The sequence below is a fragment of the Papio anubis genome, chromosome 5, assembly GCF_008728515.1.
Source record: "Papio anubis isolate 15944 chromosome 5, Panubis1.0, whole genome shotgun sequence".
Taxonomy (NCBI): Eukaryota; Metazoa; Chordata; class Mammalia; order Primates; family Cercopithecidae; genus Papio; species Papio anubis.
The window spans coordinates 83744284-83757119 of NC_044980.1; the positions used below are offsets into that span (position 1 = coordinate 83744284).

Below are 12836 nucleotides of genomic sequence, written 5' to 3' on the forward strand. Positions count from 1 at the left end.
TGCATATATATATGATATATATACACACACAAATATATATATATATTTATGTACTGAATTATATAACTTTGTTGAGTTTTTTTCTTTTATCTTAGGTCTACTGGGAATTAAGTAGTGAGTTTGACATTACTGAAGACTTTCTTTTCACCAATGGATTTTTCGCCATTGCTGATGGAGAGAGTGAAGCTAGCTTTGGTGTTCATTTGCTACCAGATGAGGTACCTGAGATAGAGGAAGATTATATGATCCAGCTTGTTTCTGTAGAGGGAGGAGCAGAACTGGACCTGGAGAAAAGTATTACATGGTTCTCTGTTTATGCAAATGATGACCCACATGGAATATTTGCCCTGTATTCTGATCGCCAGTCAATACTTATTGGGCAGAACCTTATTAGATCCATCCAAATTAACATAACCCGGCTTGCTGGAACATTTGGAGATGTGGCTGTTGGGCTTCGAATATCATCTGATCATAAAGAACAGCCGATTGTTACTGAAAATACGGAGAGGCAGCTGGTGGTCAAAGATGGTGCCACATATAAAGTGGACATGGTGCCAATAAAGAATCAGGTTTGTGACATTTCTTCAGTTTTCTGATCATTCCAATAAAACCCTTTCAGGAGTGCCCATGCTTACCTCATGATCAGTTTGAAATCTTATTCAGATATTTAAATGGAACCACAAAAAATGCCCTTGAAAATGTTTAGTAACTACTGGATAATACATTTGCAGATTATAATAAGTGTATTACTATTTGGATGGAGATAATAGATTTTAGTGTAGAGAGTAACAGACACTTACTTACAAAGTTCTAGGAAGTGTTTGCAGTGCTGTGCATATACACCTGCACACCCATGCACATGTGTACACACACACGCGCGCACACACTGCTTGTCAAAGGGGAGAAATTTGTAGGCTTCTTTTTGCTTCTAGCAAAGAGTAGTGCAATGAAATAGTTTACATGAAAGGGATTTGCGAATACAGAGACTGGTACCTGCTTCTCTCTTTGAAAAGTTGGAACATAGGAAATTGGCTATGATATTCTCTAATAGTCGTGAGGAGAAATCACAGCAGGCTGCTCTGCCAACATCTGGGGTGAGTGATCAGAATGCATGGATTTCCTGTGGGTCAAGCAGACAGCCCAGCAGTCTTTCTCAGTCTGAACCACAGAAAGTGATTTGACTGTTTTTTTAAATCCCCCAAGGATGGTACATGTCATATCATCCTCTGTGCATGCATTATGGCATTCATTGCCACTGGATGCATTATGGCATTGGGATTAATTATCTCACAGGTAAGAAAGGCTATCCAAGAAGTAGACAGATTGGAGTCATCTTGAGAAAAACTTGCAGGGTGAATTGTGAAGCTAGGAGAGAATGAGAAAGGATATATATATTCTCTCTGTTGAGGAATGGTGAAGAGGGGGATTCTGAAGCCTTTGGGAACACCCAAATCAATTCCTGAAGGCTCGAGCATTTGGGTGCTGCTTTCATGGAGGTGTGGTGTTCAGCCAGTGTCAGCTTAGTTTCATATAAACTTGTGATCCGTAGAAAATAGGTTATCATTTCTGGGTAAGGAATAAGCCTATTACACTAATCCATATTTACAGTGCAATGTTTTGATGTGTTGTGTACCTGAGTGTTTTGTTGTTGCTTAATACAGAAAACAAATGGGGTCTTCTTAGTGAGACATGGGTTTCATAGTTATTCCTACATTCCTGTGCAGTATGTCCTCACTTAATGTCCACAGGTTCTTGGAAATTGCAACTTTAAGTGAAATGATGTACAGTGTAACCAATTTTACCATAAGCTAATTGATATAAACAATAGTTAAGTTCCTACAGCATATTTCTGGTCACAAAAACAGCACCAGACTTCTAAATAAAGACCACCTACTTTGAAATTAAACATTGAAATAAATGTGAGCTATACCTACGTTTGAGAAAGAGTAATGAAAGCAAAATAATTAGTCACAAGAGTAATAAAAACAAAATAATTAGTCACCCTATTATTCCAGTTCAAGGTCGTGGGCTGCCAGAGCCTGTCATGGTAGCTCAGGGCTCAGGGCAGGGATCAACCCTGGATAGGACTCCATCCCATCGCAGGGCATAGTCACACTCATACCCACACTCACTCAGACTGGAATCATTGACACATGCTGATTCAGCCTCACGTGCACATCTTTGGAATGTGGGAGGAAACCAGAACACCTGGAGAAACCCATACAGACATGGGGAGAATGTGCAAACTCCACACGGACAGTGGCCCTGGCTGGGAATTCATGTTTTTCTCATCAACATTGTATGAAACAGCATTGAATGAAATCGTGTGATTTGAAGACCTGTTGTAGTTCTTTGGGAAACTGACTCAATGTCATGACCTTGCTTGATCAATTTCTAACCTCCATTTCCTGTATCCAACAGCTTTCAAGGCTAAAGAGTACAAAAATGGAAAAAGAGAGGTGGATTAAGTTAACCAGAATATCATGTATCAAGTCTCACTTACAAATTAGAAAAATTTTTAAAAATACAGTATGCCTCAATTGTGTAACTCGAAACATTTTCCCATATATTTGTAGCATTACATTCTGAACATATTCAGATTATAAGCTGCTAAAGAACACTAAGGGGCAATCCTTTAACTTTTCTAGGAATAGTTTGGTCTCATTTTATAGTAAGTTTTCATTTGACAATAAGGCATGCCAAAGAGAAGATTAGATATTGTATTGTTTTACTAAGCAATGTGTAGTACAAAATTGCTCTCAGGTGTAAGAAAACCAAAATATGTGATGTTTATTGCACGGACTAACACCCTTGATCTGCCTAGTTGTTAGACTGTTTTTCACAGTACCTGGTAGTCCCCTTTTCATTTCATTTCAAAGCTTAGCATTCCTGTTTATAAAAAACTTAGCTTTCCTAATACGATAAATGAAGTATCATTTATGAATTTCTTAATATTGTCTTTGAACCCATTTTAATTGTTTTTATGATTTCTATTTTCATAAAGAGTAACACAAGTTTACTAGTTTATGCATGCAAAAAAACCCTCTTTTTTGCTCACTTTAATGCCTCTCTTTAACCTATTTCAAGTTGCATATCTTCTTTCTTTCTGGCACATTCCAGGATTGTGGTGTAAGACTTCACATAGATTTTTAGGTATTGGTGAGTTAGTCTTCCAAGGAACTGTTTGGGGAAAGGTGTGACATGCCCTTAAACCAAAGACAAGAGTTTTTTCAGTGGTCCCTTTCTTCCTTCTCACCCGGTATATAACCCATTGCTCTTTGAAGATTAGGATGTTAGTTACAAGAGTTTACATCCTGTTCTCCCTCTTCTACCGTCTGGGATAAAAGTTGAGACTTTGGACAGGTAAGCCACAGAGAAAGACCCCAAGGGCCATGATGTATCTAACCCCTTGTGCTGTGGCTTGTAACCTTCAAATGGGTCTTTGAACAGGGTAGGTTTCCATTAGACTCTAAGAACAAAAGAGTCTTGATGTAGGTTTAACACCAGAACCTTGGATTGTCAACTGTTAGCACCTGGTAAGTTGTTAACACCTGGTTAACAACTGACTTTTTTTTATGAGGCACAAACTGACAATAAGAATCATTGGCCTGCTAAAGAAACAAGTCTAGGTTTGAAATACTTTTTTGGAATGCAAGAGGAATTTTATATTTGTGGCTGGGTCATTTATTGAGCACTTATTATGTGTCAATCATTGTGAGAAGCTCAGCAGATACAAAGATGACTGAGAAACAATTCCTGGTGCCATGTTGCTCCCTGTGTAGTGTATGAACAACCAGTTATAAAAGCATGTGGATAAACAGTGTTGGCATGTTCACAGGATGTTATGGTACCATAAATTGTTTCTGTTTGTGCCCAATGCCATCAAGAACAATAGGCAGGAATTGCTGGCAAGATGGCCGAATAGGACAGCTCCAGTCTGCAGCTCCCAGTGAGAAGGCAGGTGATTTCTGCATTTCCAAATTAGGTACCCAGTTCATCTCACTGGGACTAGTTGGACAGTGGGTGCAGCCCATGGAGGGCAAGCTGAAGCAGGGTGGGGCGTCGCCTTACCTGAGAAGCGCAAGGGGTGGGGGAATTTTCTCCCTACCCAAGGGAAGCTATGAGAGACCGAGCCTGAGGAACTGTGCATTCCGGCCCAGATACTGCGCTTTTCCCATAGTCTTCGCAACCTGCACACCAGGAGACTCCCTCCGGTGCCTGCACCACCAGGCACCAGGGCCCTGGGTTTCACGCACAAAACTGGGCAGTTGTTTGGGCAGACAGCAATCTAGCTGCAGGAGTTTTTTTTTTTTTGTTCCCCCCCTGCCCCATATCTCAGTGGCACCTGGAATGCCAGCGAAACAGAACTGTTCACTCCCCTGGAGAGGGGGCTGATGCCAGGGAGTCAAGTGGTCTTGCTCAATGGGTCCCACCCCCAAGGAGCCCAACAAACTAAGATCCACTGGCTTGAAATTCTCACTGCCAGCACAGCAGCAGTCTGAGATCGACCTGGGAAGCTGGAGTTTGGTTGGGGGAGGGGCGTCCACCATGGCTGAGGCTTGAGTAGGCGGTTTTACCCTCACAGTGTAAACAAAGCCAACAGAAAGTTCTAGCTGAGCTGAGCCCACCACAGTGCAGCAAGGCTGCTGTGGCTGGACTGCCAGATTTCTCCTCTCTGGGCAGGGCATCTCTGAAAAAAAAAAAAAAAAAAAATTTGATGATTGACAGAAGTAGGCTTCAGAAGGTGGATAATAACAAACTTCTCTGAGCTAAAGGAGCATGTTCTAACCCAATGCAAGGAAGCTAAGAACCTTGAAAAAAGATTAGATGAATTGCTAACTAGAATAATGAGTTTAGACAAGAACATAAATGACCTGATGGAGCTCAAAAACAGCACAAGAACTTCGTGAAGCATACACAAGTATCAATAGCCGAATCGATCAAGTGGAAGAAAGGATATCATAGATTGAAGATAAACTTAATGAAATAAAGCAAGAAGACAAGATTAGAGAAAAAAAATAAAAAGGAATGAACAAAGCCTCCAAGAAATATGGGACTATGTGAAAAGATCAAATCTACATTTGATTGGTGTACCTGAAAGTGACAGGGAGAATGGAACCAAGTTGGAAAACATTCTTCAGGATATCATCCAGGAGAGCTTCCCCAGCCTAGCAAGACTGGCCAACATTCAAATTCAGGAAATACAGAGAACACCACAAAGATACTCCTCGAGAAGAGCAACCCCAAGCACATAATTGTCAGATTCAACAAAGTTGAAATGAAGGAAAAAATGTTAAGGGCAGCCAGAGAGAAAGGTTGGGTTACCCACCAAGGGAAGCCCATCAGACTAACAGCAGATCTCTTGGCAGAAACCCTACAAGCCAGAAGAGAGTGGGGGCCAGTATTCAACATTCTTAAAGAAAAGAATTTTCAACCCAGAGTTTCATATCCAGCCAAACTAAGTTTCATAAGTGAAGGAGAAATAAAATCCTTTACAGACAAGCAAATGCTGACAGATTTTGTCACCACCAGGCTTGCCTTATAAGAGCTCCTGAAGGAAGCACTAAACATGGAAAGTAAAACCGGTACCAGCCACTGCAAAAACATACCAAATTGTAAAGACCATCGACACTATGAAGAAACTACAACTAATGGGCAAAATAACCAGCTAGCATCATAATGACAGGATCAAATTCATACATAACAATATTAACCTTAAATGTAAATGGGATAAATTTCCCAATTAAAAGACACAGACTGCCAAATTGGATAGAGTCAAGAACCATCAGTGTGCTGTATTCAGGAGACCCATCTCACATGCAGAGACACATAGGCTCAAAATAAAGGAATGGAAGAATATTTACCAAGCAAATGAAAAGCAAAAAACAAACAAACAAAAAAGCAGGAGTTGCAATCCTAATCTCTGATAAAACAGACTTTAAACCAGCAAAGATCAAAAGAGACAAAGAAAGGCATTACAGAATGGTAAAGGGATCAATTCAGCAAGAAGAGCTAAATATCCTAAATATATATGCACCCAATACAGGACCACCCAGATTCATAAAGTAAGTTCTTAGAGACCTACAAAGAGACTTAGCCTCCCACACAATAATAATGGGAGATGTTAACACCCCACTGTCAATATTAGACAGATCAACGAGACAGAATATTAACAAGGATATTCAGGACTTGAACTCAGCTCTGGACCAAGTGGACCTAAGAGACATCTACAGATATCTCCATGCCAAATCAACAGAATATATATTCTTCTCAGCATCTCATAGCACTTATTCTAAAATTGACCACATAATTGGAAGTAAAGCACTTCTCAGCAAATGTGAAAGAATGGAAATCATAACAAACAGTCTTTCAGAGCACAGTGCAATCAAATTAGAACTCAGGATTGGGAAACTCACTCAAAACTGGGTAAATAACAAAATGAAGGCAGAAATAAAGATGTTCTTTGAAACCAATGAGAACAAAGACACAATGTACCTGAATGTCTGACACAGTTAACACAGTGTTTAGAGGGAAATTTATAGCACTGAATGCCCACAAGAGAGCAGGAAAGATCTAAAATCGACACCCTAACATCAAAATTAAAAGAACTAGAGTAGCAAGGGCAAACAAATTCAAAAGCTAGCAGAAGACAAGAAATAGCTAAGATAAGAGCAGAACTAAAGGAGATAGAGACATGAAAAATGCTTCAAAAATTCAATGAATCCAGGAGCTGATTTTTTGAAAAGATCAGTAAAATAGATTGACTGCTAGTCAAACTAATAAAGAATAAAAGAGAGAAGAATCAAATAGATTCAATAAAAAATGATATAGGGGATATCACCACTGATCCCACAGAAATACAGACCACCATCAGAGAATACTATAAACACCTCTACGCAAATAAACTAGAAATTCTAGAAGAAATGGATAAATTCCTGGACACATACACCCTCCCAAGTCTAAACCAGGAAGAAGTCGAATCCCTGAATAGACCAAATAACAGGTTCTGAAATTGAGGCAGTAATTAATAGCCTGTCAAGCAAAAAAAGTCCAGGACCAGACGGATTCACCACTGAATTCTACCAGAGGTACAAAGAGGAGCTGGTAATATTCCTTCTGAAACTATTCCAAACAAAAGGAAAAGACGGAATCCTCCCTGACTCATTTTATGAGGCCAGCATCATTCTGGTACCAAAACCTGACATCAAAAAAAGAAAATTTCAGGCTAATATCTCTGATGAACATCGATGTGAAAATCATCAATAAAATACTGGCAAACCAAATCCAGCAGCACATCAAAAAGCTTATCTACTACGATCAAGTCAGCTTCATACCTGGGATGCAAGGCTGGTTCAAGATATGCAAATCAATAAAAGTAATCCATCACATAAACAGAAGCAATGACAAAACCACATGATTATCTCAACAGATATAGAAAAGGCCTTTGACAAAATTCAGCAGCCCTTCATACTAAAAAAAACTCAATAAACTAGGTGTTGATGGAATGTATCTCAATAAGAACTATTTATGACAAACAACCAATATCATACTGAATGGGCAAAAACTAGAAGCATTCCTTTGAAAACTAGCACAAGACAAGGATGCCCTCTCTCACTACTCCCATTTAACATAGTATTGGAAGTTCTGGCCAGGGCAATCAGACAAGAGAAAGGAATAAAAGATATTCAGACAGGAAAAGTGGAAGTCAAATTATCTCTGTTTGCAGATGACGTGATTGTATATTTAGAAAACACCTTCATCTCAGCCCCAGATCTCCTTAAGCTGATAAGCAACTTCAGCAAAGTCTCAGGATACAAAATCAATGTGCAAAAATCACAAATATTCCTATATACCAGTAACAAACAGAGAGCCAAATCATGAGTGAACTCCCATTCACAGTAGCTTCAAAGGGAATAAAATACCTAGGAATCCAACTTGCAAGGGATGTAAAGGACCTCTTCATGGACAACCACAAACCACTGCTCAAGGGAATAAGAGAGGACACAAACAAATGGAGAAACATTCCATGCTCGTGGATAGGAAGAATTAATATCATTAAGATGGCCATACTGCCCAAAGTAATTTATTGATTCAGTGATATCCCCATCACGCTACCATTGACTTTCTTCACAGAATTGGAAAAAAGTACTTTAAACTTCATATGGAACCAAAAGAGAGGCTGCATAGCCAAGACAATCCTAAGCAAAAAGAACAAAGCTGGAGGCATCACGCTACCTGACTTCAAACTACACTACAAGGCTAAGTAACCAAAACAGCATGGTAGTGGTACCAAAACAGGTATATAGACCAATGGAACAGAACAGAGCCCTCAGAAATAACACCACACATCTACAACCATCTGATCTGTGACAAACCTGACAAAAACAAGCAATGGGGAAAGGATTCCCTATTTAATCAGTGGTGTTGGGAAAACTGGCTAGCCATATGCAGAAAGCTGAAACTGGACCCCTTCCTTACACTTTATACAAAAATTAACTCAAGATGGATTAAAGACTTAAAAGTAAGACCCCAAACCATAAAAATCCTAGAAGAAAACCTAGGAAATACCATTCAGGACATAGGCATGGGCAAAGGCTTCATGTCTAAAACACCAAAAGCAATGGCAGCAAAAGCCAAAATTGACAAATAGGATCTAATTAAACTAAAGAGCTTCTGCACAGCAAAAGAAACTATCATCAGAGTGAACAGGAAACCTACAAAATGGGAGAAAATTTTTGCATTCTATCCATCTGACAAAGGGCTAATATCCAGGATCTACGAAGAACTTAAATTTATAACAAAAAAACAACTCCATCAAAAAGTGGGCAAAGGATATGAACAGACACTTCCAAAAGAAGACATTTATGTAGTCAATAAACAGGAAAAAAATGCTCATTATTACTGGTCATTATAGAAATGCAAATCAAAGCCACAATAAGATAACCATCTCACACCAGTTAGAATGGTGATCATTAAAAAGTCAGGAAACAACAGATGCTGGAGAGGATGTAGAGAAATAGGAACACTTTTACCACTGTTGATGGAAGTGTATATTAATTCAACCATTGTGGAAGACAGTGTGACTATTCCTCAAGGATGTAGGACTAGAAATCCATTTGACCCAGCAATCCCATTATTGGGTATATACCCAAAGGATTATAAATCATTCTGCTATAAAGACACATGCACACATATGTTTATTGTGGCACTATTCACAATAGCAAAGACTTGGAACCAACCCAAATGTCCATCAGTGATAGACTAGATAAAGAAAATGTGACACATATATACTATGGAATACTATGCAGCCATAAAAACGGTTGAGTTCATGTCCTTTGCAGAGTCATGGATGAAGCTGGACACTATCATTCTCAGCAAACTAACGCAAGATCAGAAAACCAGACACCGCATGTTCTCACTCATAAGTGGAAGTTGAACTATGAGAACACATGGACACAGAGAGGGGAACGTCACACACCAGGGCCTGTCAGGGGATGGAGGCTAGGGGAGGAGTAGCATTAGGAGAAATACCTAATATAGCTGATGGGTTGATGGGTGCAGCAAACCACCATGGCACGTGTATACCTATGTAACAAAACTGCATATTCTGCACATGTACCCCAGAACTTAAAGTATAATAATAATAAAAATAAAGAAAGAACGATAGGCAATATAGAAAATGGTATTGGTGACACAGTCTTGGATTACGCAAATGGAAGAGCATATTGAGAACACGATCAACTCCTAAAAACTTTCAAATTCATTTTTAAATTAATCTAACCTATTTTCTTCTGTAGATAAACCAGCTTTTCCTCAAATCTGCTCTAACTCATGTTCCATTTTAGCATTTAATGACTGCTCCCTGGGGATCTGCCACATCATACAAGTCTACGTGTACTGGATGGGCCCATAAGCAGAGGAGCTAGGCGAGAAGGCACAAGTGACCTGGTGCTTTAAGTTGACACCTGGCTCTTCACTCTTGGGAAAATAAAGATAAAGAAAAATCATTAGCTGCCAAGCCAGTGACCTTCATGGGGGAGGGGTACACTCTTATAGGAGAGGTGGGATGTATATGATTAAAGTTTTTCGGTGATTTATTTGTCTTTTTTAGCACTTGACCTGTGATTCATGTTCAGTGAATGTCATTTTGAATGAATAAAACATCTGTTACCCTCATGGTGCCCAGTATTTGAAACCACCACAGTATATATTTTGCAAATTTGAGGATGTGTTGTCTAAATTCATTATTCTTAAAAGAAGAGACTTTACAGAAACGGCTGCTTATTACATTCAATAAAGATATGCGAAGTTTTTGGGAATATTCCAGGTTGTAAGATAACTTGGGGATTATTACCAAGACCAATGTTTCTATGGGAAAATGTGCTGTAAGTTTCAAAAATAACTTTTAGCATAACATCAATACATAAATTCCAGATTCCCCCTATTGTGTTGGATTCTAAAATTTTGAAAATATGTAATACATAGCATTAATTTTTATTTATCCAACATATTCAAATAATTAGTATACTGAAATTACTCATTTTGAGTAAATATGATGAATTGTTAGTAATTATTCAATGATGAGGAGGAAAGTGAGTTTTGCCAAGTTTATGGGAGCTGACACTTTCGCCAGAGTGCCCCTTCTGTTTTCTTGACACTTGATTCCATCATGAACACTGCCTCTGTGACTACTGTTATTGGTCAAGCCATTTGGGCACATGTGAAAAATTTGAAAATTTGTATTTTGTTGTTGTTGTTGTTTTTCCTTTTTGGGGGGGAGGGGGAGGCAGAGTCTTGCACTGTTGCCAGGCTGGAGTTCAGTGGCACAATCTCAGCTCACTGCAACCTCTGCCTCCTGGGTTCAAGTGATTCTTCTGCCTCAGCCTCCCAAGTAGCTGGGACCACAGGCTTGCACCACCAAGCCCAGCTAATTTTTTTTTTTTTAAGTAGAGACAGGGTTTCACCATATTGGCCACGCTGGTCTTGAACTCCTGACCTCAAGTGATCCACCCGCCTGGGCCTCCCAAAGTGCTGGGATTGCAGGCGTGAGCCACCACGCCCGGCCCATTTGTAGTTTTTTATATTCTACATCTTACGCTCCTTATCTCACAGCTTACATACTGGTCATTTGTTTTGTGATGGGGGAAAGTGCATATATTGATGAAACTGTTTGCTACTAAAGCAACCTCAGGTAGTATGCTAATGGCTCAAGTCAAATAACAGCATTTTTCTCTGAAAATTATTTCTAAATCACTGACACTGTTTGTTTATAGGTCTTCCTATCACTGGGCTCTAATTTCACTTTGCAACTGGTGACTGTGATGCTTGTCAGTGGACGTTTCTATGGAATGCCAACAATTCTTCAGGAAGCAAAATCTGCTGTCCTTCCAGTCTCTGAGAAAGCTGCCAATTCTCAGGTAATTGGCCCTGGGTGTGGTTCTCTCAGCAGACCACTAGAGAGCAGCTTTTACAGGAAGGATGGAGACTCTTAGAGCTAGCATTTCTCATGAGTAACTATTTTCTTAAATATAAATAACTCTGTGAATATCACAGTAGATGTAACCGATATATTATATAAAAATACTTAGTCTATTTTCAACATTTAGTAGGAAAAAAAGAGATATGTCCAGATCTCTTCTTGATATTATGTGTCTAATATTGAGGTATTTTATGTTAAATAATTAAAATTATAATGAAGCACTAATATTCCAGACTTTTTCTTGTACTAACATTGTGAATGTTTATCTTTAATATTCAGACTTTGGTTTACTGGGGCGAGTTTGTGCTGATGTAGATAAATGTTGATAGTCAGATCCTGTGATATGGTTGTATCTAAGTATTTGCATCTTCTGTCTGAGGTTGTTGTAGGAAAGATTATTTCCCAATGGCTTCATAAATGCTCATGAGAACAAAGAACAACTTGAGGGCTTTCCTTTCCTTTCAGGTGGATTCTGTCAATATAAGAAAAAGACAAGGCTGTTGTCTGTGGCTATGGTAACATGTGTATTTTTGAAGCCATTGTGAGATATAATTCTATCCTGCTCCTTCAGGTGGGAGCTGAAGTGACGTGGGCAAGCCTGTCTTAAGATGCTGAGGTGGAATCTGTACAGATGAATGGGCAGGAATATGGGCAGATATAGTCTCTGGCCACTACGGGATGCTCTTCAGCTACTCCCTCCTGAGCATCTTCTCCAAGGAGAATGAATACTTTTTATCTTAAAATGGAATACACTGGCATTTAAAATAACTGAGAGGAAGAGGTTTTTTTTTCTTTGCCTCCTCTTCTTTAAGAGCGAATGAAGAAATAGAATTTATTAATGCTTTGAATTTTGTTGTCTTCTTTTTGTTCATGGGTTGTTATAAAAAAAAAGATTCAGCAAAACCATTCATTTAGAGTAAAACATTTCCTACTGCTTATCCATGCATATTGTCACAATACTGTATCACCCCAAAGGGCAAGGCTAGAGTCCATCATGGTACATTCATGTCTTTGGTGTATACTCTATACTCGTATCAGTGTTTGGGGTGTGTGTGTGTGTATGTATGTGTGTTTGTGTGTGTGATGTGGCTAGGGCATTTTAAAATAGCCCTCTAGCCATGTAGCAAGAATGATCTCACTCAAAGCTTTTGGCATTTGCTAAGCAGAAGCCTCACTGGGCTGGGCATGGTGGCTCATGCTTTTAATCTCAGCAATTTGGGAGGCCCAGGTGGGCGAATCCCCTGAGGTCAGGAGTTTGAGACTAGCCTGATCAACATGGCGAAACCCCATCTCTACTAAAAATACAAAAGTAGCTGCATGTGGTCGCACACGCCTGTAGTCCCAGCTACTGGGGAGA

The 12836-nt window shown here is 39.3% G+C and overlaps 1 protein-coding gene across 4 annotated transcripts in view; it reads left to right on the forward strand.

Moving 5' to 3' along the window:
- Positions 1 to 12836, forward strand: part of ADGRV1 (adhesion G protein-coupled receptor V1) — a 585058-nt gene that overhangs the window by 215076 nt on the left and 357146 nt on the right. For all 4 annotated transcript variants that reach the window (XM_031666293.1, XM_031666294.1, XM_031666295.1 and 1 more), the window contains 2 exons: positions 96 to 569; positions 11274 to 11417. In XM_031666293.1, coding sequence (XP_031522153.1) covers positions 96 to 569; positions 11274 to 11417 — 618 coding nt within the window. The remainder of the gene's footprint in view (positions 1 to 95; positions 570 to 11273; positions 11418 to 12836) is intronic.